Source organism: Nyctereutes procyonoides, unplaced genomic scaffold, assembly GCF_905146905.1.
Source record: "Nyctereutes procyonoides isolate TBG_1078 unplaced genomic scaffold, NYPRO_anot_genome, whole genome shotgun sequence".
In the NCBI taxonomy this organism is placed as follows: Eukaryota; Metazoa; Chordata; class Mammalia; order Carnivora; family Canidae; genus Nyctereutes; species Nyctereutes procyonoides.
The window spans coordinates 3,052,936-3,079,594 of record NW_026575051.1 but is presented as its reverse complement, the minus strand read 5'-3'; the positions used below and the strand labels follow the sequence as shown (position 1 = coordinate 3,079,594).

Here is a 26,659-nt window from a genome sequence, read left to right as displayed (position 1 = left end):
GCTCATCTGTTCTGGGCTCATCTGTTCTGCGCGTGAACAGTGAGGGTGGCTAGACCGTAGGAAGGAGCCCTCCGTGGACATGTGGAGACGGGGGTTGAGGGGATGGAAAAGCCATCACGGCTCAGTGCTGCAGCAACAAATCTAGGGGAGCCCTGTTAGAGCCAGGAGACAGGTGAGGGCACCCTGAGGGAAGCAAAAACCTGGGGGCTGTGACCCAGAGTCAGAGAGAGGCTGGACCAGACCAAGAGGCAAGTTGGCCTGAGGGGGCCTCGGAGGAGCCTCTGGCCAGAGAGGAGGCTGAGCCCCCTGGCTGCTGCTGAGCCGCAGGAGCTGAGTGTCCACAGCCAGGGAAGCCCAGGAAGGGGCAGACTAGCACCCCAGGCAAGTGGGGCACACAGTGCCCGAGGGAACTACAGCCAGAAGCCCAGGGTAGCTTGAGTTGCCTGAAGGGCCAACTTCAGACCTAATACTTGGCCCAGAGTCGCTGAGACCTGAAGCCTGTCCCTGACAAGTCTCTGTCCTTTTCCCACACCCCATCTCTCCCCATCTCACATCACTAGGCCTTGTCAAGCCTGCCTCCTGAACATCTCAGGAACTCACCCACTCCCTTCCACCTCACTGCCTCCTCTCCCCACCAGGCTGAACTCAGCTGGAGAACAGAACCTGGCAGCCTCGTAACCTGCCTGCCCATTTTTGATCATGCCTCCCTCACCTACTCTCCTCAAAGCATCCACTCTGCTCAAAACCCCAACCTGGGCCTGGCCCTTCCTGATGTAATGCCCTTCAGTTTCTCCTGAGAAGCCAAGGTTAGAGACCTGTGAGGTGCACTTCCCCCACCCCAGCCTCATCTGTCATCACTCCCCACATCCTGCATGCTCCAAAAGCCTCCACCTGCCAGATCACCCTGTTCCCCGCTGCCTCTGGGCTTTTGCATGTGCTCTTCCCTTAGCGAGCATGCTCTTCCCACCACCCTCTCCACCCCAACCTGGATGATCCTATTTATCCAATGGTTACTTCCCCCAGGATGCCTTCCCTGCTCCCCCCAGCCTGGGCAAGGGGCCCCCCCTAAGCTCCATGTTCACATACCAAATACACTGGAATTGCCCTTCAACCTGCTGAACACCCTTTCCAACACCTGCTCTGTGATCTCCTGACAACAGTCCCTGGTCTGGCAGGTTCCTGGGGCAGCCCAGCAAAGGCCTCAAAAACTATTTGACTGATTGTTTTCAAGCTGATTGAGTGCTGACTGGCTTGCTGTTTTCCTGCCTGATTTCCCTCTCGCCAGAGTGACAGCTTGGGGCAAGCTGACAGTAAAGTTGTGGGGAAGAGGGTGAAGGGAGGGAAAAAAGACTCCCTAGCCTAGCCTTACCTCAAGGAATAAAAAAACCACTGGGTACCTCATGCAATTGGCCCTGGTGCACAGGGCCTGACCTCCAACCAGCAGAGCATAAGGCTTCTGCCTCTCAGGCCTCTCCTCCTCTTCCTCCTCCTCATTCACATGCCCTCCTAGGCCGCAGGCCCTGCTCCCCTGCTCGGAGCAGCCATACACCAGCTGACAGCTGGACTCATCAGCCCCTGCCAGCCCTTCCCAAGGGTCAGGTGACCTCCCGTCCCAGGCCCGCTGGGCGGACCTGGGTCTAAGCAGACCTCTCCATCAGCGCCGTAGTAGACAGTGAGCTCTCTGTGCTGGGGCGCTGGGAAGGGCCTCTGCTCAGGGCCAGCAGTCGGCAGCCACCGAAGGAGATTCCTTTCCACTGGACCTTCTCTTCTACACACTCCCTGCTGTGCTTCCAGGAAGGAGGCCCTGGTGAGTGCTGCCTCGGTGGATAGGGTGGGGAGGGCCTCGTGGAGCCCTTGGCGGTGTGGGAGTGAGGGTCCACCTAGGACAGGACAGACCCCCACCCCCAACAGTCTACCCCATGGAGGTGCCAGCCTGCTTATTTATGTGCGTCTATACATCTGTGTATGTGGGGGTGCTGCTGGGTTGGCTCAGTAGCAGAAATTCTGTTGTTTGCTTGTCTCTCATCTCTGTGGCCTGCCCTTAGAGTCACTCATCCCAGCCTTCCTAGGCTGTCCAGGAGTCTTTAACCTGGGCTCCTGCATGTAGGCAGGGTGGGTTCCGCAAGCTGGGCCTGCAGAGGAAGCTGGGTGGCAGGTACAGGGGTGGGAGCCAATGATTCCCACCGTTTAACCCTTCACAGAGGCAGCTGTCTGGGGAGAAGCAGGCAGCACCCCCTGGGCTCCAGGGACAGTGTGTCCTGTCCTGGCAGCCCCACCCTCCATGGCGGGGGAGGGGTGCACGAAGCCAGGATGACCTCAGCCTGTGGGCAGTGGGCCTATGGCCTGGGTATCGGGTGCCCCTGTGGAGTGCGGGTTGACCGCAGGCACTACCGAGGGCCCCTGCCTGAGGTGGTGGCACAGTTTTGGGGAGCCCCTCCCCATGGACTCTTCTTGACCTCAGTAAATCTGAGACCTGAACCTGTCTGAGCCTGTCATGGTCCTCAGGACCTCCAGGGGATCTAAAAACATCCATCCCAGGTTCCCCCTCCAGAGATTCGGATCCCCTGGGGCAGGGCCCAGGTTTCTACAGATTTTTAAAGCTACCAGTTTATAATTTAACCTTTTTACCATGAAAAACTTTAAGCCTACAGGAAGCAGCAGGGGGAATGATATATATGAACTCTTGCATATCCTACCCCAGGATTTACATGGTTGTGTGACCTTTACCATACCTGCTTCATTGACTACCCTAAGGATAAAGTACTTGAAGCAATTTTTGGACATCAGAGCATTCCCCCTGAAGTACCTCAGGAGGTACTTACACACCCCGATGGCCATTATCCCACTGACAAAATGAACACCTCCCGAAGAATGTCCACGTGGAGTTCATATTCATATTTCCCCGATGGCCCCCTGGGTGTTTTTTATTGCTTTGTTTGGACCAGGATACAATCAAGGTATGTGGGTCTGTATGTCTTTTAAGTCCCCAATCTGAAAGTGTCTCTGCCAACCCCCCACCCCCGCCCCGCCTACCCATCACCACACTGACCTGCTAAATGAAAGGGCCAGTCATCCCACAGGAGTGAGAATCTGGCTGAGTCAGACACCTCTCAGTATAGAACAAGCAACTGAGGCCCAGAAAGAAAGGGACAGGGAATCTGAGGCAGGGCCAGGTCTCCTAGTCCCTTCCTGTGCTGTACTCCCCAAAGCCAGCTCCTTATCGAGGATCTGAGAAGCTCCTCCACTGCAAAGGGCCTGAGGCCCCTGGGACCCTCCCAGGGTGCTGCTGAGGACCACGTTCCTCTCAGCTGGGATATGCCCTCCAGCTCCTACGCCCTATCCCCTCTTTGGCAAGCCATATCACCAGCTTTGGGGTCCCTCGCCCTCTGAATGGAGCCAGGCACCCCACTCCTCAGAACACGTCTCATCAAGGGCAGGAAGCTCCCCTGCAACCAGACACCCCTGAGAAAAAGTAGGGTGAAGTGAGAGGAGACCGGAACGTGGAGGGACATCGACCTTGAAAGTAACTCCTGAGCTCTTGAAAAACTGCCCGTTCTGGGCTCTCTGAGGACAGGCCCAGCAAGTCCAGGTCCGGAATGTGTGACCTGGCAGAGGGCCAGGGCCGGTGGGCCGGCTGTGGAGTTTGGGCTGGCATGTCTGCTGCTGCCCTCTGCTGGGGAAAGGCCCGCTCGCGCTCTCCCTGAACAGGCTGGCTCCGGGGAGTGGGCCAGTTCCACCCGGTGGTCTTGCAGCATCAGGACCTCCCACTCTCACGCACACATGCACTTACACATTCGTCTGCACGCTCACACGCTTGCTCCACCCATTGTTACGTTTTAACCTTAAAAGGACGTTTCTTCTTGCAGCCATAAAGTTGCCATGCTAACCACTGACAAAACCTCCTGTCTAGCTCAAAGGCTTCTTATGTAAGGCAGGTGGCTGCTGATCACAGTACTTAGAGAAAGGTGTAGAGGCCTGGGGAAGGGTGTCGGAGGTTGGGAAATGTGCCTGTCTGGGTGGTAAGCAGCCTCCAAGATCCCAGATGCAGCTTCTAGTGGGTCAGGTCCTAAAGGAATTAGGGAATGCTGCTAGAGTCATCAGTAACCATGTCCACGGTACCCGAGGGCCCATGATGCTGTCACGAGGTTAAGATACCGTAGGGGTGAGGGAGGAAGAAGCCTCCAGCCTTAGCCACCCCCGGAGTAGCCCTTCCAGTGGCACTGGGATTCTTGAGTCATCTTTGCCCCATGCGTCTCCCGCCCTGACAGCAAGCTCAGAACATTGCTGTTGCCGCTGCTAAGGACATTTGTCAGTGGCTGAAGGGCTTCTAAACTAATAATCGCTGTATTTAAATCGCATTTGGTCCTCAAACTGGAGGAACATTGGGAGATTTTAAATGTTAAAGGAAAAGGAGAGGAAAAAAACTTCTCTCAAAGGATAAAATCAGCCCTGAAATAAGTTTGTGTGACAGAGGAATATGAAGCATTTCTCTGTGGTTCTGGCTATCAGGCCTTCCCTGGGGAACAGATGCTCTGCAAAGCCACATATTTCAGCCATGGCTGAGAAGGTGATGTGTGAAGTCCCCCAGTGTTCGGTATTGATCCCATTGGGTAGAGGACCACACAGATGGAGGGCACGCCATCTTACAGCCCTTGAGTCATTTTTAGAGTGGATTTTAAAACATGGCTTTTTCCCTCCGGAAAATAATCTTGTGCTTTCCCAGCCTGGATGGCCCCAGATGATACACAACCCTCTGCCACATGAGAAACTCAAAATCCTCTTGCCCATTACAACCTAAGCAGTTTTAAATGGTTTTCAGGTCCTCTTTTCTCTAATAGATTAAAAAATGCTCCCTCGGGCATCACAAAGACATTGAACGGTACTGGTATCAAATCTCTGGCTCCAGCAGGCCTACGAAATGTACAGTAGAGCTTCAGAGTAGAGAGGGCAGGCCATAAACCATGCTGCTTTGGAATCTGCAGCCTGACACATCTTATACTGCAGTCTTCTTTTGATACAAGCTGTTTCTTTCTTTCTTTTTTAAAAGATTTATTTATTTATTTATTCATTCAGAGAGAGCGAAGAGAGAGGCAGAGACACAGGGAGAGGGAGAAGCAGGCTCCATGCAGGGAGCCTGATGTGGGACTTGATCCCCAGTCTCCAGGATCACACCCCAGGCTGCAGGCGGCGCTAAACCCCTGCACCGCCACGCCACCGGGGCTGCCCCAAGCTGTTTCTTAATTATCTCTTCCCAAAACACTTCCTGCCCCGCCAGATTTATTGGAATGCAATCCTGAAGGCTTCCTCACCTCACCTTCTCAGGCAACCCCCTCCTCCTTGCCCTGAGCAAGACCAGACAGACGCTCTCCCGGTCTGGGTGGCCAGGCCTTCTCTCCACCCCTCTAGGCCAGCAAGTAAAGTAAGCCAGGGTTACTGCCACTCACAGTCCTCCCTCTGGTCTCTTGGCCAGCCCTGGCCACTTCCCTATTGCTTCCTGCGTCCCCTCTTCTCCTGAGACAGGCCCTTTCCAGCCTCCCCCAGACCCAGGCACAGCTGGCATCTCCCCCTGCTCAGACCCTATCCTGGAAGTGTGACACCATGCCTGTCACAGATGACAGCAGTACCTCTCCTAAACCTTTTCAACTAGGACTCCATTTCAACATAATTTGTTCCCTACGAGTCCTCCTGCGATACTCATTATACTTTTAGTATCCACTGATTGAGAAAATGGATGATGATAAAAACTACTAGGAACTCAAATAGTGCCTTTAAATGAATCTGTATTTTGGTAATCTCCAAAGTGTTCATATACATTTGAGAGGTTATCATGCTCCAAGAGTATAACTGTTCTGGTCTAAAGATGATGCTTGTGGCGGTGTGGCTTTGGGAGGCTCTAGACCGTCCCTCAGGCAGCAGCCCTTTGCCCCTGGCCCAGCAAATCCACAGTGCCGAGTGCCCCATCAGACCCTGTCCACCAGCAGTGCACCGCCCAGCTGGGTATGAGCTCCTGGAAGGCTCTCATGTCTGATGTAGGCCACTGAGGCACACAGCATGAAGAGGCCTCAGACAGGATCCCAGCCCTGAGGCCTTTAGAGTAGACAGTCTTGAATCCCAGCTAGAGTGCTCAGTACCTCCTCTAACTGTGCACAAGGTCTTCAACGTCTCAGACCCTCAGGTTCCCCACCTGAGAGTGATTCTCTTCAGAAATGGTGATAGTGACTATAAAGCCAGTGATCCACAGGAGATGCTTCATAGGAGAGGCTACTATTATATAGGATATATTTGGGCATGAAGTATCTGACTGCCTGGTTCAAGTGAGGTCACTTTCCACTTCCAGGCTCCATGATAGGAATCTGGCTGTGAGCTGGTGCACTGGTCAGGAAGCATGAGGCTGTGCTGCATAACAAACCACCCCCAAATCACAGGGGCCTACTAGCACAGAGATGTATTTCTCTGTCAGGCTACATATCCAACATGTATAGTCAGTCACTCAGGGAGTGATGGTGCTTCCGAGGTGGGCCAGAGAGAGAGGACATGGGCAATGACTTGCCCTTAAAGTTCCCACTGGAAATGACATCTGTCACTACCATGCACATCATGTCGGCAGAAGCAAATCACGTGGCTGCACTTACCTTCAAAGGGCAAGGGAAGCGCAATCATACCACATTCCCACAGGAAAAAAGCAGACTATTTGTGAACAGCGCTGACAATGACCACAGTCAGCCAGCTTGTCTCCAGATATAAGGAGCTGACAGGCTCTCATAAGATACAGTTCATGACAAATTTCATCTAAGTTTGAACTGGTACAAGTTTGATTTGTGGTCTTGCCTGCCATCTTCCCTACAATGGGAACGGCAGGCTTAAAAAGGGGCAGAGCTTCTGTAATTTTTAATGAGCCCGGGTTTAGCATGCAGCAGAGATTATATACACAGACTCTCAGGAAATAAAATGTGCCAACTGGTAGTGATGAGCCACGGGGCACTCATTCCCCTCAGCCTGCTGGTGGCCTCTGTCCCTGTGTCTGGCATCACTGGTATTGTCATCTGTCCCCACTCTGGAAGCCAAATACAAACCCAGGCCCTGCTGTCCATGACCCTCCTTTCAGTCTAGGGAGTGTCCTGCAACCCTGTGGCTGGCTGGCTGTCACTCAGGTCCCAAGGGGCTGCAATGACTGAGGCAGCCCCACGGCGGGGCGGGGGAGGAGGGGTTCATTTAATCACCAGCTGGACAGTGGGGCCCATCAGGGATTTTAGCCCTTGAGTCTCCTGGAGTGAGCCCAGAGTTTTTCATTCAGGACACAACCCAGTGACAGAAGAGGACACAGGGACCTGAGGTCATTTGTTCACTACTCCTGGGGAGGGGGCTCTCAGCTGAACTCTTCTGGCTCGAGGCATCTCCCTCCCTGCCCACCCTCCCTCCCTGTCTCCTATTTCTCCCTCCCCAAGAACACTAGGGTGGGATGCTGGGTGAGGGGCCGGCTGTGGGGCTACAGGGGGAAGTGTGGGCTGGAGAAAGGACATTTGTCTCCCTCTGACACACTGAAGGGAGCCCAGTGTACTCAGTGAGTGTGTCAGAGGGAGCGGAAGGTCCTGTCTCAAGCGGGTGCCTCACCTGCCTCCCAGCACCCGAGCTGAGTCAGTCCTGAGAATAACCCACGCAGTGACAAGCCTCGGGTGGCAGAGACACTTGGGAAGAGGACTTCACAAAGGAATTCTGTGCATTTTGTCATCTGAGTATCATGACAAGGCTATGGCAGTGGGTGGGAAATCAAGACTCAGATGAACATTAGGAGTTCATCCTAGGGGCCTCATGAGGCTAGTGGGAATGCCTGCAACAGACCTGGGCTCCTGACTCCCTGCACAGTGCTCTGAGGAAACAGAGCACTGATCAAAGGCCACGGCCCATGCATATAACAGACGTACCTGCATGTAGCAAAGGGAAGGTCTGGGTTGAGAAAGACCTGTCAGCTTGAATTATTTACTTGGGACTTCTGAGGGAGGACTGGGAAGAATGGAGGTCTTCCCTAACTCATTCCCAGAGAATGGGAGGTTGCACAACAAAGATGGTGACAGAGAACAACCTCAAGCTTCCTCGGGAATGGAAGGTCAGCATTAGTGCCAATGGGAAGCCACAGAGTGCCTCCCTGAGCAGCAGCAAATCCACCTGCCTAGCTCAGGGGCTGAGGCCACCGCCCTAATCCTCCTCTGCCCCTTCCCACCAACCTGTGTCAGAACCATACAGCTCAGGAGTAGGAGGACCCTCAGATATAGCTTCACCTATACCTTCAGATGACCCGTGAGAGGAAGAGCCCCAGTTTCCCTACCTGTTGAGTCTAGATTTTTTTTAAAACATTTTTTTTAAATAAGCTCTATGTCTAACACGAGGCTCAAACACAGAATCCCAAGATCGAGTCACATGCTCTACTGACTGAGCCAGGCAGGTGCCCCAAATCTAGAGTTTTAGAAGTATAGGCTGACTACCCAACAGATACCCCATGACTATCAACTCACCCTAAGTTTGCACTGTTGTGCCATTGGTTGCTTGGATGCCCCTGGCTTGCTCTCTGCTCTCTAAGAAGGTTCAGGCAGGGCTCCTGAGAACATCTGGGAATGACAGTGCCTCTTGGTTAGGGTTAGGGTTAGGGTTAGGGTTAGGGTTAGGGTTAGGGGTTAGGGTTAGGGTTAGGGTTAGGTCTTGTTGAAACCCCTAGCCAAAGAGTCCCAAAAAGGTCAACACCAAGCCCCAGCTCTGCATTGACCTGCCATGATAGTTTCTGTAGAGGTGCGGAGCCCACCCACCACTGGGACATGCACTTACTCCATCAGGTTGGAGGAGAGACAGGCCTGGGGGACAAGGAAACCTGTGTCCTGTCCCAGCAGAGCCAGTGACTTACAGGTGACTTTGGCCAAGTTCCAGTCTCCTTGGGGTCAATTTTCTGACTTTCAAAGTGGATACACAGTAGCCCTCAACCACCCTGCTGCATGGTGGGTAAGTGCGCTATGGGGCACAAGTGTCTGGGTTCAAATCCCTGCTCCCTCCTTACTGGCGGGGTGCACATAAGCAACTTATGTAACCTCTCGTTTTCCCAATCTCTGAAACAGGCTGATAATACTACCTCATGGGGTAGTTGTGAAGCTTAAAGGAGTTGATCTATACAACACACCTAGAACATTGCCTGGCACCCAGCAAGCTCTCTGACTTTATTACCATTTATTGCTATTTCCTCTCCCACACCACCACTGCAAGGTGACACTGATTCCCTCAGGGCTCCTTAGGGAGAGAGGAGTGTGGGGAGGGAGGGTGGTGGGCTGCTGGCATGGGAGCATGAGGGCTCGCCTGGGATACCACCTGGACACATCGGCACAGCTGGGCTGCCTTGGCAAGGCCAGGCCGGGTTGGTTGGTGTTGGGCCACCTTGGTTCTCTCTTCTTTCTTCTTTCTTGCCTTCACCAAATTTGCAAGTAGGGCTGGGTTTGCCAAGCAATTGTGCTATCTTGTCATATATCAACTTATCCCTGAGCCAATTTCTGATTTGCGTCTGCATCGAGATGCCTCCTACTGGCTTCTTAGCTCGTGGAACAGGCTCAAGTGGGGCTCCTTCTTTACAGTCTGAGAGCAGACCCAGGGTAAGGCCTAGGCTGTGGTGTCAGCACAGCCCCTTATCATCAGGCCTCAGGCTCCCTGAACCCCTGATACCTGGCCCAGCCACCCTAACCTCCCCCATCATGCTCCAGCCATACAGGCAGCTCTTAGAAGCCTCATCCTACATCCAGCAAAGCAAACGCACATACCAGGCAAAACACCTCTCCCTTCCTAAAGGGGCAGGCACTCTGTGGCCCAAAAGACAGTAGCTAATGTGAGAAAGAGAGAGAGAGAAAGAGAGAGACACCCCTAGGGGGTGAGGGGGTAATAAATGGGCCAGGCTGAGGCTTTCAGCCACTTGGTGCCAGAGGTACAGGTGGGTGGCAGGAAGCTCTCTGAGCTGGGGTCCTGAACAAATTGATAGGCACTCCATGCATGGAGCCAGCTAGCCATGTCGACGGTCTGGACTGAAGGTCATTCAGGGCATTAATCATGTCCAGTGCTGCCTAGCTTGGAGGCATCTTGGCTGGGAGTCCAACAGAGGAGAGAGTATTAATAACTCGGCAGTGATGGGCACCCCTGTAGGAATGTCCTCTCAAACAGGACAGGACAAATGTGGCCAGAAGAGCCTCCCCTCACACTGTCTCCTTGGCACTCTCCTGAGACGAAGTCAGGATGTCTTTCGGGGCTGCATTTCCAGCCCCAAGTTCCAGCAAGCCTGCCCTTAGGGAGGAGGGGGAGCTCTGGCAGGTAGCAGAGAATAAGGCCCAGAGACAAGCAGCCTCCACTTTCCTCCTGCCTCGCTCCTGGCCCGAACCAGGGCCTGGTCAAGGCATTTCAGACCTTGCTTCCCTCATGTGCAAAGCAGCAGTGAGAAAGTCTGCCTTCCTTTCAACCCAGAGCTGTTGGGAAGATATAACTACCATGGCAATAATGCTAGAAATAACAATGATAAATTACATTTATGGAGTACTTAGCTCTGGGCCCTCAGCTAACCTTTTCACAGTCTTTATCTTAATTTTGTCCTAAGTCCATGAAGTATCCTTATTATTTCATTCTACAGATGGGGAAACAGAGGCGCAGAGGTTTGGTCACTTCTCAAAGTTACACAGCAATTCTGTCGTGAAGCCATGATGTAGATTGACATGCACAGCTGTGCTGTACAAAAATGAAGCTTTCCTGTACCCCCGAAGCCCTTGCAAGAGGCTGAGTGCCTGGATAGCAGGGACTCTGCTCTCTTCTTGGGCCTGTGACCAATACTCCCTAAGGCAGGCAGGAAACACAACATGAGGAGTTAAGACAATCTGTGTACTCTGGATGCCTACGGTTATGTGTACTGCTTGATTTTTTTAGAAAATGTTTTAATATTTAAATTCAAAGGGCACAGAACAGTATTTAGAGAAGTCTACCTCTCATCCTGGCTTCCTGGAGGCAATCATGGTTACCAGTTTCCTAGGACAGATTATTCTAGAAGTGACAGATGCCTCTTTCGAGTCTCATTCAACTACTGGTGGGTCGTGGCTGGGAACTGTAGGTCCTTCTGTTCCTCTCAGCACAACATCTCCCTCACACCATTTCCACCTTCCTCCTCTGCTTTCCAGGGGCCCACAGACAGAAGGACAGCTGTGCTATGACAGTGACAAAGGCCAAGAAGGAGAAAGCTGAGGACCACTGACGGCCTTGCCTCCTGTCCGGGAACTGCCTCTTCTACCCCAGACCTTCTTCCTGTGGATACATGGTTGTGCAGGACAGCACGGATGCTGGGGATGCCAGGGTGGGCGTGCGGCTAGAGCCCTTCCTGCACCAGGTCGGAGGGCATCTGAGCGTGATGAAGTACGATGAGCACACGGTATGCAAGCCCCTCATCTTCCGGGAGCAGAGGTTCTACGAATCCCTGCCTCTGGCCATGAAGCAATTCACTCCACAGTACAAAGGTGAGTGTCCAGGCAGCCAGACGTGGCTCTGCGCCTGCCATACTGGGCTGGACTCGTGCGCACGCACCTACTGCTTCCCCGGGCACTGTGGCATGTGTAACAGTTGCCATGGAGATATGCCCCTCTCCCACAGACCAGTTGGCCTTCCCTGTCCTAGTTTCTCTGAACTCTTCAAGCCTCCAGGCCCAGAGTCTAATGCCACTTGGCATCCCTACAAATTAGCTCAAACCACCAGGCTTTGAGGAACTGAGAATGGAATAAAATGACACCCCAACCCCACCCTGGTCTGTGCTTCGGAAGTGCCACGGCTGGGTCCTGTGACCAGGGCTGGGAAAGACATGGCAGGCTGAGGCCTCCTTCAGCTCCCTCTGGGGACCCAGGTGGGTGGCAGGAACCTCAGGCCTGGGTCAGGGCATGAAGGAGCTGGGACCTGATATGTTGAGGAAACTGGGATGGGAACATCCTCATATAGTGGCCAAGCCAGGGCCATGGGCTGCCTTCCAGGTAAAATGGGGGCAATGAGGCAGAGAGCAGTGTGTGTTCTGGATCTGAGTCCAAGGTGGGTTCAGGGGAGTGAAGGCTGGGTGGGGAGGGCCACCATTTGTGGGCCTCCAGGCAGGGGCACTCTGGGCAGCTGGCCAGCATCCAGGAGGCAGGCTTTTTGTCCACACTCAGTCTTCAGGGCATGACTCTGCCAGCCACCAGCCCCTCAACAGGATGATGAGTGCCCAGAGAAAAGACCTCTTTCAAAGGTTTTTAACTGTTGTGACTACAAGCTTCTGTGCTCATCATCTAAGTATCTGCAATAAAAGTGATGATGAAATCCAAATAAGTCAGTCAAAAACTCACTTGCATTTCAATGATCAAGATAACCGGGAAGGACACGGCCTGGCCCTATGAGTGTTTCTCAGAGTCTGTGCTGGGATTGACCAAGGTTGATGGCGGGGCGGCGGGGGGGGGGGGGGGGGGTTTAAAATGCATATTCCCAGGCTCCCTTGCAGATCTGTGCACCAGAACCCCTGGGATCAGGGCATGGGAATCTGTATTCAGCATGTCCCAGAGTGAGATTCATTTATATGGGGCCAAGGCCTTGAGCCCCAGGCACTGCTTCAGTCCTGGCTGGCCAAGACCTTCCGAGAGTCTGAGGCAAGATAGATGTATATGAGCACCACACACAGAGACGGAGGGGCAGACGGCTGGTGTGCAGTCTGTGCATACCTCCCCTGGGGCCTCTGGAGCCGCAGGCCAGTGTTGCCCATCAGCTGTGGGTCACTGCCCATCCTGTCAGAGCGCCCACTGGAATGAACGTCTGTCCTTTCACAACCGAACTCAACCTAGTAAAAGGGTGGCGGGATCTTGCGTGGGGTGGCTCCTGCCCACAGCATTTCACGCTTGTTGGACACAGCTCTGGAGCTGAGACAGACTGCCAGGGCAGTCACAGGCAAAGAAGGGAAATGTAAGAGGCTGCTTAGTCTCCAGAACCCCATCCTGATGCCTTCCCTGTGTCCTGTCTACATGTGCCCATTCCTCCGTGGTGGGGGGTGTAGTGCAGCCCCACTCTCGGGCACCCTCAGGCACTGGTCTCCTGTCTAGACCCCTACTCTATACTCTGCCTCCCAATCCAGGTGGGGCTCATCTCTGGTACCTCCTGCTAATTTGATAGATTAATTGAAGGCAAGGCATCACAGCTGCACGTATCAGTGGTCACAGAACATGCTTCAACTTCTGTCCTGGGGCTACACCTGGGGGATGGTGTTTCCACACGAGCTGGGAGGGGGCTGGGTCGGGAACCACAGGACACCCCTCAGGTGAGACCACATAGCCCTGCTGAGGGTGAGGCAGGGTCCACGGACTCGAGTGACTCCCAAACATGAGGTTTCCATGGTGCAGAAACGTGGATTCACTCAGCAGCCAGAACGTGATCTGCAGGGTGCCAGGCACCACGTAATGAAACACACATCTAGGGAGACAGTAGAGAAAGGCCCAGACCCAGAGCCCTCACACTCTCAGATGCCTGAAGCAGGTGGCTGAGGTCAGGTTTTAGGTGGGAAAAGGTCCCTCCAAGGGCTCTCAGGCTGCGCAGGTTCTCGTTTCACCAGATAAGAAAAGTGGGATCAGCTAACCATTGGTGCTCACTCAGTGCAGAACACACTGAAAATGGTTTCCACTATCAACTCAATCCTCACAACAACACTCTGAGGCAGGTACTACTACGATCCCCATTTCACAGGTGAGGAGACCGAGGCCCAGAGAGGTGACAGGACTTGCCTGAGGCCATGCAGCCAGTGAGAGGCAGAGCTGGGATTCAGAGCTTCGAGGTCTGGCTCCCAAGGGTAGGCTTGTGGCCATCAAGGCCTGCTCTACCAGCCACTGTTACCCAGGAGACGGGCTCCTCAGATGCCGGGGCTCAGGGGTCATCTAGCCCAATGAAGGAGGGGATGTGATTTGCCCAGAGTCACCCAACTGGTGACCTCAGGTCAGGGGGACTGCCACAGGGAGCCTCCCTTTTTCTCCCCCATGGGAAGGGCCCTAGAGAGAGGGGCAGTTTCTGTAGTGGCCACTGTATGCCATGGAGCACAGCCTCTCCCTTCTCACTGCCTTGCTCTGATGGCACCCGGGAATGTAGGGCATGGACGTCACTCCAAAGGGTAGCCTCCCCATGCCAAGAGCACGCCCGGGCCTTTTGCTGGGCTCCTCGGCACAACGGCATCTCAGGGCTGCATCCCTCTGCCTCCCAGCGTACCTGTCAGCTTTGGACATGCAAGGACATACTCCTAAGTCTGGCTGGTGAACAGATAAGCCAGACTCATACTATAGACACCGGTGGACAGATGCTCTCACAAGCTTAAAAATAAATACAATGGATGAAAGATCTAAATGTGACACAAGATTCCATCAAAATCCTAAAGGAGAACACAGGCAACAGCCTTTTTGAACTTGGCCACAGCAACTTCTTGCAAGATACATCATGAAGGCAAGAGAAACAAAAGCAAAAATGAATTATCGGGACTTCATCAAGATAAAAAGTTTCTGCACAGCAAAAGAAACAGTCCACAAAACTAAAAGACAATCTACAGAATGGGAGAAGGTATTTGCAAATGACATATCAGATAAAGGGCTAGTATCCAAGATCTATAAAGAACTTATTAAACTCAAAAAAAAAAGAACTTATTAAACTCAGCAGCAAAGAAACAAACAATCCAATCATGAAATGGGCAAAAGACATGAAGATAAATCTCACAGAGGAAGACATAGACATGGCCAACAAGCACATGAGAAAATGCTCCACATCACTGGACATCAGGGAAATACAAATCAAAACCACAATGAGATACCACCTCACACCAGTGAGAATGGGGAAAATTAACAAGGCAGGAAACCACAAATGTTGGAGAGGATGCGGAGAAAAGGGAACCCTCTTACACTGTTGGTGGGAATGTGAACTGGTGCAGCCACTCTGGAAAACTGTGTGGAGGTTCCTCAAAGAATTAAAAATAGACTTGCTCTACGACCCAGCAATTGCACTGTTAGGGATTTACCCCAAAGATACAGATGCAGTGAAACGCCAGAACACCTGCACCCCGATGTTTATAGCAGCCATGTCCACAATAGCCAAACTGTGGAAGGAGCCTCAGTGCCCATCGAAAGATGAATGGATAAAGAAGCTGTGGTCTATGTATACAATGGAATATTCCTCAGCCATTAGAAACAACAAATACCCACCATTTGCTTTGACGAGGGTGGAACTGGAGGGTATTATGCTGAGTGAAGTAAGTCAATCGGAGAAGGACAAACATTATATGATCTCATTCATTTGGGGAATATAAGAATTAGTGAAAGGGAATAAAGGGAAAGGAGAGAAAATGAGTGAAAATATCAGTGAGGGTGAAAAACATGAGAGATACCTAAAACTGGGAAATGAACAAAGGGTAGTGGAAAGGGAGGTGGGTGGAGGGTTGGGGTGACTGGGTGATGGGCACTGAGGGGGGCACTTGATGGGATGAGCACTGAGTGTTATGCTATATGTTAGCAAATTGAACTCCAATAAAAAAAATTAAAAAAAATAATACATACATACATACATGCGTACAGGACAGAACATTCCCGGAGGCTAGGGAAGCTGCTTGGCCAACCCGAAACTGCTGAGATGCTCTGGGCGACACTTTTGCCCGTAAGCATTCCTGTGTGCTCAGCTGGCAAGACTGCAGGTTGGGGAGCCTGGGGGCTGGTGACAGGCTCACAAGGCTCAACAGGCAGGGGCCGCACAGTGCCAGGAGCCCACATCCCTGCAGGCCCAGCCCCCATGGAAATACAAAGCAAGCCAGAAGCCAGGCCAGGACCGACATGACTCCTGACCAAAAACCAATCCAAGTCCCAAGGAGTCTTGATCCCACTGATACGCTGCTTCGGTGAAGAGCTGGCAACTTGAAGTCGTCTGCAAGGCAGCTATCTGCTACAGGTCTCGGGCTTCAGAGGAAGGTCTGGGCTGAGATGGAGATGGCTGTGGGAAATGCAAGGAAGATGGACAGGCAGAGACACAGAGCCACAGGCGTGCAGAAAGGCAAAGCAAGGAGGCAGGGCCATGGAGTCTGGCTGGGTAGCTCTGACAATATGAGGAGTAGAAATGACTTGGATTTTATTGGGGCTATTTTGCACCTCTGCTCACCACCATTTATTTAGACACTCAGATCTGATGAGATCAGACAAGAACTGGAGCCTAGAGAAGTGGGTGAAGGTCACATTTCTTGTCCTTCCAGGGAGGCCTCCTGGGGCCGGGGGCTCCCCGAGACAGTGGTTTCTGGCAAGAGTGATACCATAGTCCCACCGCGGGGAAGACCAGATGGTGAGCTGACCTTTACAAGACCCAAAAGGGCCTTGCCCTTGTCTGGCACACATCCTGGGCTCCCCAGGCAGCTGGGAGGCTCCAAGCTCCCCAAGGACAAGCACAGAAGCCAGAGCGCTCTCCTTTCCCCACTGTGGAGGGGTGGGCTCTGGGACCTGGTGCTGGCTTCCGGGTCAGGCCCTCTCCAGGGAATAAGCACAGCAACCCTCCAAGCCGAGGAACTAGGAATGGAAACATAAACACCATGTCCCGGGGCCTCTTGGCAGTCCCAGCCCTCTGGACTGATGACCCTCTAAGGTAGTGGGATCATGGTTTCTCTGTTCACTCTCACGGAACAGACTGGCCAAAACAAATCTGATAGGGACACAGCAGGAGTGTTCCTCACCTACCCACAAGTAAACACAGCATGACGACACTGCTCTCCCGATAAAAGGCTAAAGACCTCGGCTCCATGTTACAGCTTCTCCCTTCTTCCATACCCACGTGGAGCATGGCCTTCTCAAGACTCCACCCCTACTGTGTGACCTTAGGCACCTTATTCCATCTCTCTGAGCCTCAGTGACCGCAGACAAGGGCATCACAGGCCTGCTAGAACTAGGTAGTAACAAACGAAAAGCACAGAAGCAGACACCTGGCACTGATTGCTACCACCATGGTTCTTCCTCTGACCTGCCATCAGTCCCCTGTTCTCATGAGCGGAACACCTCTGGTGGGCTCCACCTGGGGATGCATGCCAGTGTTCAGGGAAACCGCAAAATGCCAGGTTCACATATGGTATTATTAGTAGTATCATTATTAATTCACAAGACTCAGGGGCCTGACGTGAGCTGAGGAAAAGCAGAATTCTTTTTAAGGAGCTAGAGAGAACTGAATGTCACTCTTGGGCTGCAAATTTAGGGCACCAGGAATCTGAGATGACAGGACTAGACCGGAGAGACCGCTGAGCTAGGCACAGATGGCCTGAGGAGTGACTTGCTGAATTATAGAGCAGCCCTGAAAGCAAGCGTCTGCACTGACCAGCCAGGGCAGGGACACAAGCAGGAAAATCAGATGCCTTGAGTGCTGGTGCAGCAGAAATTACCACATGTCCAGGAAAGTGACCAAGTGGCTGGGGGAGGAAATAAATACTTGAGAGGACATGATCACGTGCAGCCCCCCTTCTCACAGTCAGAGTGCCAGCAGAAAATGAGTGGTATATTGAAAGGGGTTTAAATGAGGAGAATTTTCAAAGAGACGGCTCATAGGAGTGCATGCAGGATTAAGAGGACAAGGGGGGCTGATGAGGCACAGAGGGGCCAGCAGCACTAAAAGGCTATGGCCACCCCTAGGCCCGAAGGCCACATAGAGGAAACGGTATCACTGACCCAGCAAGAGGGGGGCCCTAGAGGGACAGGATCATGCTGCAGCACCAAGGGAACCAGTAGGATAAATACCTCCACCTTTCGCCTGCCCCACCCCATCTCCTGCCAATGTCCTCCACTGGCCAAACCCCTGGGAAACCAGGAGCAAGGAAGCCACTGGTGCACTCCATAGGGTCAGCCTCGCAGGCACAGAGAAAGGTGGGGACAGGTGGAGGGTAGCTTGGTGAGAGAAGGAGCCAATAGAACAGTCATGGCATCAGCTGCAGGAAGAAGTCTAGAGATCCAGTCCTTGCAAAGCCATCTGTGTGGCTGTCTCCCATGCCACCAGCAAGAGTATAACTCCGACTCCACCAGAACTTGGGTGAGGCCAGGCACCCACTTAGCTCTGATGCTAAGCCTACTCCACAAGGGAACTCCTAGACTGTGCCACCAGAGCAAGAAATCCAAAGTGGGTGGCCACGGAGTCATTGGCATTCGTGCCAGACCTAATTACGTGACCTGGCCAATGTCCCGGAGGAGAAGCCCAATTAGCACATTTGTCCACTGGGTTCCCTTGCACTCTGACTCTCACAAGCAGTGAATGAAGCAGGCTGTTGTGTCTCGATTACAAACACCAACGGTCAGGAGTTACTGTAGCTGGAGAAATCCTAGAAGTCTCCTGTTTCCTATCAAAGAACCATGTTCCATCAATAATATTCACGTGCTGTGTGTCTAGCTGAAGGAGATGGCAGGCATCTGTGTTAAAGCCAGAGACCAGGGGTAGGGGTGGGGTCTAAATGAAGGTGACACAGAGGCCAGGTCCTGGAAGGCTGTCTGAGGTGAGCTTCCTGGAAGAAGAGAGAGGGAAAGGGAAGGGAGAGAAAGGATGATGAAGGAGGCAACGGGAAGGAATGGGATGGGCCCCAACTTCCCTCACAGCCACCCTGAGGCAGAGGGGCCCTCTCTACAGAGGACCAGCTCCAATGACGCCAGGTTGTGCCCCGCGGAAACAGCTCTGTCTGACGGGGAAGGTACCACTACTGAGGAGCCAGAAGGTGAGAACAAAATGTATGGGACTGACTTTGTTCAAAGCATGAAAGGGCAGAGAGATGCAATGAAGCAGAGCCTGGGCCCAGATCAGCCCAAGGCTATTTTCTGCAGGTTCCATGGCCCTGGGCTCATTCTGGAACAGTCCCCATAACTCTTCCTTGAGAGAAGAGTTAGGGAAGGGGTGGTGGGGGGGGTTGATCAGTGACATTACATTAAACTACAATTCAAAAGGATGTCACCTCTTGCAACACATCCACCAGGTAAATTCCATCTGGTTTCCCCCTCCCTTCCTCCCTCGTGTGCTCTGCAGGCACCATCACGGTGCACCTCCAAAAAGACAGCCGAGGCCATCTCAGCCTGGTGGCCAACCCGCTGAAGGAGAACCGGGGGCCCTTCAAGGTCTCCACGGAGTCGGCGGCAGTGGCACTATGGCAGACTCTCCAGCAGACCACCAGCGGCAGTGGTGGCGCCCACCCCCTCACCCAGTGGCAGCTGGCACACTCGCTCGAGGAGAGGTGAGGGCCATGTGGCAGGATGGCAGAACCCCAGCAGGGACCAGTACCACTCCCACCTGCGCCAAAGCTAACGGCTCCCCAGTAGGGACAAGGGAGTGAGAGATTCACATGAAGTCTCTGTCTAGAAGCGCAATGGGACCCAGAAAAGGAATGGATTTTCTTTCCTGTGGTTTTAGAGGGAGGACTAATGTATTTACCTCAGAAGCTGCCGCATGTACAGAGTCCTATGTAGAGCAGGCATTCAGGACATATTTGTTTAATTAAATACCTGTTTCACCGAGACCAGGAAGTATCTCTGGTGGGGTGTGAGGGTGGGGGCAATGCAGAAACCCAGAAGACTTGACACAAAGGAAAAGTGGCTAATGGCAGTCAGAAATCACCTTTCCCTAGCAATCAGGAAGGGAAAAGGAGAGGTCAATGAAGTCCCCCCTGGGACCTCAGAGACACAGGCAGCTCAAGGCACCCGAGATCCCAGAGAGGTCTCCAAAACCTCTGATAATGTTAGCTGACCTTTCTCAGATGAAAAGGACCCCTGGGGACTTATAAAACATTTCTGGAAAACAAAAGGGAGCTAATACAATGAAAGTACCTCCCTTCCCCAAGGAGCACAGCGGATCTAATTAAGCCTCTTGGCTCAGCGTCAGGAAGTGGGTACACATTATCTCCATTTCACAGATGGGAAAGCCAGGGTGCGGAGGACAGGAGAGAGGGTGGACCAAGGATCCAGGATTCCCACCCCTGAGGACACTTTGAGGTCTCAAGGGAACAATGACATGGCACACTCACAGCCTAAACCCCCAGCCTTCTGATTCTAGGGAGGGTTGCTCTCTCCACGCTGTGTCGCCTCAATAGCACAATAGCAATCCAGGTCACTTACAAGTGAATTTAAACCACCTCAGCCCTCTAAGGAGGGGATGACAATGAGTTCTTCTGGGGTTCTGAGAGAAGCCCTGCCAGGGCTGCAGTGTGGACTGATCTGGTGCCCAGGGCCTGAATGGGGCAGGAGGGGCATACAGAGGCCCTGCAGACATCCTGGAGAGTAGCCAGGGACAGTCCGTGTCAGGGCCCAACCCTGGAGAGCCCAGTCACAGAGATGGGCACCCTTCCCCAGTCCTCTGGCCATTGCTGGCCTATCATTCGCTTCCGTCTCCCATAGCCCGGCCACGACGCTCCTGAGGTCCGAGTTCCAACTCAATGCCCAAGTCTCCTCGCTGGTGGAAGATGCTAAAGGGAACCAGTCTGAGAGGAGGAGCTTTAACCCGTGGGGCCTGCAGTGCCATCAGGCCCACCTGACCCGCCTGTGCACCGAGTACCCAGAGAACAAGCGGCACCGTATCCTTGCTCACACTCCTACCACCTATCAAAGGGTGGGAGGATTGAAGGCGGGTGGTGGAGACAGACAGACGGGGTGTACACAGGGCCAGGGGAGGGGGAAGTGTGGGGAGAGAGACTGATGTGAGGGACACTTCGAGGCACAAGCCCTCAAACCTAGGACCTAGAAGAAATCTGATCTCTCCAAAAGAAAAATTAGAGAGTGTGGGGAAGTCAGACTGGAAATTGAGCTGAACACAGTGCCCGTGGTCAGGCCACTGGCTGTGTCACTGCCACCTGGGCAGAGGGGGCTGGGCTGGGAGGTCTCTGTGTGCAGATAGGAATGATGACTGCCATGCTGGGTGGGGGCAGTGGGAGGCTCAGAGGGATGGGTCGATTCCCCACACCCCAGCCTCCCTTTTATCCCTCCAAATTCTCCCTGAAGATGTCTTCCTATGGATCTGACGGGGTGAGGGGGGTGGATCCCCCATCAGCGAAGTGCCTGTGAAGGAGACATTCCTCCCTCATTCTCAGGCTGCCATGTTCTGAGTACATGTAGGCTTGAAACGCCCCCTCTGTCAGCGCTGGGCTCCTTCCTGCAAGACGGGTGACTGGTTTCACAGTATTTACTAAGACACATCTGCAGCCCTAATCCCTAAGAAGCTTTTGCAGGATAATTACTCCGCTGAAATTAATATTCCTGCAACTCATCTCCAAAGCTAACATCAACCCACTTCTCCCAAAAGGTACTGGCCCATTCAGTGACTCAAGGTTTTAGCCTTATGATTTTCTGCCATAAAATGTAAATTGGGCATGTCTGCCCAAATCCCAAGTCTGCCAGGGATTTCACGCCTGCATTTAGATTTCAACCTCAGAGCAAAAAGGAAAAAGAAAGCTCACATAGTCATAAACTCCCCTAAATAAATGGACTTTTTTTTTTTAATAAATGGACTTATTAAAGCAGCCTGCAAAGCTAATACGTGGAATTCTTAAGAGGGACGATGGGCTTGTCTGTAAGGAGCCGAGAGAGAAGGAATAGCTTTGTGTTCCCAGGCATCCGCCAAGGCATGCTAACGGCCTCCGTAGGGGCAGTGGCCTTCATGTCCACGGAGCCTTCCTGAACTTGGCGTGACCAGGGTTTCTGCTGCTGGAAAACGTCGTGTCACAATATAAGCACCCCTGTATCCTAGACCTGAAGATGGGGACCCGGCAGCACGGGGATGATGTGTCTGAGGAGAAGAAGGCCCGCCACATGAGGAAGTGTGCGCAGAGCACCTCGGCCTGCTTGGGCGTGCGCATCTGCGGCATGCAGGTAGGTGCAGGGCTGGGCATCCTGGCAGTGAGCGTGTCTCCCAGACACCTCTGTGTACAGAGCCACACAGGAGGGAGCTGGGCACAGCCTGCCCAGGCAGGAAACGCTATCTGCCCTAGGATATACTGGGATTTCTATAAGAGCCCCTTTCAGGAAAGTGCTGCCAAAAAGCCACTTTTTTTTTTTTTAAACTCTGTCTCAGGGTCTCTGGCAGCTTAAATTTCCCAGTGGCCACGTGGGTCCTGTCCATATTGACAGCAGACCTCTCATAACAGTGTGTGAGCAGGGGCTGGGGACAGACGTGAAAAAGAGCTTCCCTGTGCACTCCGTGACTTTCTCAATCTCTTGAAGGATAAAGCTGAACCCTCTCCTTCTCCAGTGCTGTACAGCACTCTGCTTTTTGAATTCTTAGAAGCCATTCCTTCTTCCTACTCCACCTTTTCTGGGTTTTTGTTGTTGTTGTTGTTGTTGTTGTTTGCTACCTGTTCTGGTTAATGAATTAAGCAGATCGTAGCCTGCTAAGCTGAGGCAAAGGAAAGTTAATTTTTTATTGCCCAGACTCTACCCTAGTTTTGCAGCTCTGATGTGGCCTGTGGCAGGGGCTGTAGGAAAGGGAAGAAATAAACTTTCCCTACTCGTTTGATTTTGCAGTCTATCTCCCCAAAGCAAAACCAGAGACCAATTTGACGGTACAGGTTAAAGCTTTCCTTAATTGAAACTGCCACCCTTGAAGCTGGAAGTGGAGTCTATAAATCTGTTGCACAGATGTCCCTTGGAAGGTTTGGAATGCAGTCCTCAAGAGAATGGAGTGTGATGATTTGGGGTGTAAATGGAATCTCTCTCTGGACCTCCAATCTTCTGAAAATGATCTGATTTATTTAGACAATGACGCCTGTCATGTATTTATGACAGCTAATTTAGCAGCCCATCTTCAGCCCTCCAAAGCAAGTCTATCATATCTTTCTGATTTTTTCAGCACTGGTTTCCTGTAAACATACCACATAATCTGAAGGCAGGAAAGACCTGAGAAACTGTCTTGGCCAGGTGTGGGCTGCCCTTCCCAGGTGTGCCGGGTAGAGGTGTGCCAAGTCACGGCCATGCTAGCCACTGGCCTTGGTACAGCCTCTGCCTCTGCCATCTGAATGAAATGGGAGTGGGTGCCACTGTCCCCCCACCCCCCATCAGCATCTCCTCCATCTGTTCCTTTCTGGTGGCCAAGACATGACAGGGGAGAGGAGAGGTGCTGGTGCCAAGGAGGAGCCACCAGTTCCCAGGGCTGCTGTGAGGCTCCCCTCAGCTGAGCTGGCTGCCTGAAAACCCCACCCATACCTGATCCAGCCCGTCTTTTGATCTTTTTATTTTCAGTCAACCCTGCTTTACCTCAAGAGCCATGATTGTTTCCTTAGAATCTGCAGAGAAAGGACTTTATAAACTTAATTGGGGAAATTTGAATCTAGTTGGCTTTCCAAGGCCATTGGCTGTGATTTCAGATTCCTACTGAAGCTTTCTAGCTTGGGTTTGCTAATATTTGAATTGAAGAGGGCCAGAAGCCAGGGTTTAAATCATGATTTGGAGGATGACACTGGAAATTCACAAGAAAGGTGATCCAAAGCTTTTCCTCCTGGGTGGAGGATCACCTTTGTGGGGTGAAGAATATTTAGACCCTGGATTCCTATTAAAAGCTTGCACAGAAAGCATTTTGAAATGTGAAAGATCCCCTGGTGCTTGATGAAAGATCATCCTTCCATTCATTTCAGCCATGCTTGCCCTGCATCTCCCAGAAAACTGTTTATATATCCTATTAGTTTCTGACACTGCAACCATAGCAGTTCCAAGTCTGTTCTTAAGTTGGCAATTCTTCACATTTTCTTTTTTTATTATAAGGTTTATCAAGTTGATAAGAAGCACTTTCTCTGCAAAGACAAGTATTACGGAAGAAAACTCTCCGTTGAGGGGTTCCGACAAGCACTCCATCAGTTCCTGCATGACGGAACCCGCCTCCGGACAGAGCTCCTGGAGCCCATTCAGCACCAGCTCCGGGCCCTCCTCTCGGTCATTAGGAGCCAGAGTTCATATCGATTCTACTCCAGCTCTCTCCTCATCATCTATGATGGGCAGGAGCTGCCAGAAAGGACCCCAGGAGGTCTGCATTCTCAGGAGGCTCCGCAGATGACCCATGGCATCTCTGCTGGAGGTCTCACCAAAGTTGACATCCGGATGATCGACTTTGCTCACACAACATACAAAGGCTCCTGGAACGAACACACCACTTATGACGGACCAGATCCGGGCTATATTTTTGGCCTAGAAAACCTCATCCAGATCCTACAGGATATTCAAGAGGGAGAATGAGGCTTGTTGGGCATATCCAGATTTTTTTGGAGTCTAGTTCTCAAAAGGGACCTACTGCCAGCCAGGGTACTCTAGAAACTGTTAGATGTCTTTGTAATAATTATATCCACATTCAAAAGCCATACATGGCAGGTATATTATCGGCTGCTAAAGAAACTAGCTCTGGAGAGAATTCCACGTATGCTGGCATCTTATACTAATGCTGGTCATTGGAGACTGGACAGTCAGTGTGAAATGGCACCATTTTGCAGTACATTGGAGGGCTGCGGCAGGAGTGAGAAGCCAGCATTACAGTAAGATTCTGGAGAATTTGCGTTGAAAAATTTTTTTAAAATTTTATTTATTTATTCATGAGAGACACAATGAGAGAGAGAGGCAGAGACACAGGCAGAGGGAGAAGCAGGCTCCATGCAGGGAGCCCGATATGGGACTCGATCCTGGGCCCCCAGGATCAGGCCCCAGACTGAAGGCAGTGCTGTTGAGCCACCAGGGCTGCCCCAAAAATGCTTTTTTGTTGTCACACTGAAGTCTTGGCAAGCTATGAGGCAAAAAACTCTACTTGAAGAAGACCTGAACAGTGAGTTCACAAGTGTATGATTTTTCCGGAGCTCACGAATGACTGTCTCCTACCTTCCCAAGAGGCATTTGGGTGAGGCAGGAAGGAGTAGGGCAGATCTGCCCATCTCACCAGCTTCCTACCCAGGGTCTGAATTGGCAAGGGCAATCCAGACACAGCCCTGGCAAATCGAGACCCCAGGTTCTCCATTTTTGCCCATGGAGACAAGGGTCTCTTTCTAGACTTCCGAGTACCTATTGGGAGCGATAACTTGACTAGATCCTGGCCACAAAATGGCTCTAACCATAAAATGCAGCTTCCAGTGGGGGTGGACTGCACGAAAGGATGAGCTACTGATATTAAATTATACTATTTGCTTTCTATTTATTTATTTTGGGGGTAGGGTGGGGGAATCAGGAGAGAGAAGGCTGGAGGGCCAAGGAAACCAGGTGCAATGTTTACAAGACTGGTGAACAAGTGTAAATACGGAAGAGCAAACAGTCCTAATTAATTAGTTCTTCTGCAGTGTGGAAACCCATTACAATGCCCTTGAGTCGAGCATGAAGATACGTTACCCAATTAGGGAAATAAATTTGTTAATAAAATTGCTGAGGTCACCAGAATTATTTGGTGTGCCTTATTACCCTTTCTGTTTGTTTATTCTGATCACCACACTGTATAGCAGTTACAATTTATGGGCGACTAGTGTGTACAGCAAGAACAGTTCCCTGGGAAAAAAAAAAAAGAAAAGAAAAGAAAGAACAGTTTACTGATTTCCTACAATCCTTTGGGGATCCTGGGTGGAAAACGGTGGCTAATCAAGTATTTCCATGTATCTACAAGGCAGGTACCAGAGCTCATAATTGGTCCTTTTATCTGAACTTTCTATAACATAGAGTTAAATAATTTTTGTATTCTCATGGCTAATTACCATCAACCTTCCAAAATCCACACTTAAGGAAAGAGTGGCTTGGATTAAAAAATTTTGTTTAATTTTAGTATATATTATATGGATTTCAAAGCAAGTTAACTTCCCTAAGTATGTGTGGCTGAGGTAACGTTGTGATTAATTTGCATGCTCTGCACTCATGATGGGAGAACTGAGTCAAAGTATGTTGGGTGGCAAAAAGAAGTCAACCAAAAACTAAATATTTGTTAAAGACAAAATGGAGCCCTAAATACTGCCTTTTCTAGGGCACTTCCTTGCTTAAAAATCTGGTTCAATCAAATCTGGAGCTCCCTGCCTTAGCTTCTGATTCCTGTCCCTGTTCTCAGCCCTGGGTATTGTGGGACCTGCCTGAAGATGGGGGGTGGGGGCGGTTAGCTAGAATATTAGTCTTTCAGGGCTGGCCATGCATGTCACTCTCCTGGCTCCTGTCCACGTGACCCTTTTTCCCTCAGCCAGTCCTTTATCCAACAGTGCCCTTCACAGGAGGCCTTCCTCCTCTGCCAAGCCCTTGAGGCCCAGACCAAATCCCACATACCCCTGAAGATGTCACCAACAAAGGTGGAGTTTGTTGCAAGGGGCAAAGCTGGCTACCAGTTTTAGACTGTGCTTCCCAGACTCAGAGGAGTCTGGGCTCAGAGGAGTCACCACTGTCTAGAAATGTGTACAAGGCTTCACTAACCCAGCTGAGAGAGTCCACCTGAGCACTGCAAATCCAGGAATAAGGAGAAGATCAGAGAGATACCGGAAGAAGAGAAGATCGTCAGCATGAATGCATTTGATATCCAATGGCAGTTTACTTTAAAATGGCAAAAGAGGTGAGGGGGCCCGGAGTATCCAGTAACCATTAAGAATACACTGAACTAAGGAGCTCTTCCCTGTCGACCTTTTTGCTAAGCACTGGAGAAGATCCAGCTC

The 26,659-nt window shown here is 51.7% G+C and overlaps 1 protein-coding gene across 1 annotated transcript; it reads left to right on the top strand.

Annotated features, from left to right (window-relative positions):
• The first annotated feature begins 1,671 nt into the window (after positions 1-1,671).
• Positions 1,672-25,440, top strand: IP6K3 (inositol hexakisphosphate kinase 3). The gene is made up of 6 exons (XM_055330265.1): positions 1,672-1,807; positions 11,184-11,516; positions 19,060-19,264; positions 20,421-20,596; positions 21,712-21,887; positions 23,772-25,440. Exons 2-6 carry the CDS (start codon positions 11,318-11,320, stop codon positions 24,237-24,239), a joined length of 1,224 nt encoding a protein of 407 aa, XP_055186240.1. The 5' UTR covers positions 1,672-1,807; positions 11,184-11,317; the 3' UTR covers positions 24,240-25,440.
• Positions 25,441-26,659: the final 1,219 nt, after the last annotated feature.

Excerpts from the sequence above, each read along its gene's own strand:
- IP6K3 (XM_055330265.1), top strand. The coding sequence starts at position 11,318 with ATGGTTGTGCAGGACAGCACGGATGCTGGGGATGCCAGGGTGGGCGTG. Across the intron at positions 20,597-21,711 it reads CCCAGAGAACAAGCGGCACC|GGTTTCTGCTGCTGGAAAAC; the intron begins GTATCCTTGCTC and ends TGGCGTGACCAG. Across the intron at positions 21,888-23,771 it reads TGCGCATCTGCGGCATGCAG|GTTTATCAAGTTGATAAGAA; the intron begins GTAGGTGCAGGG and ends TTTTATTATAAG.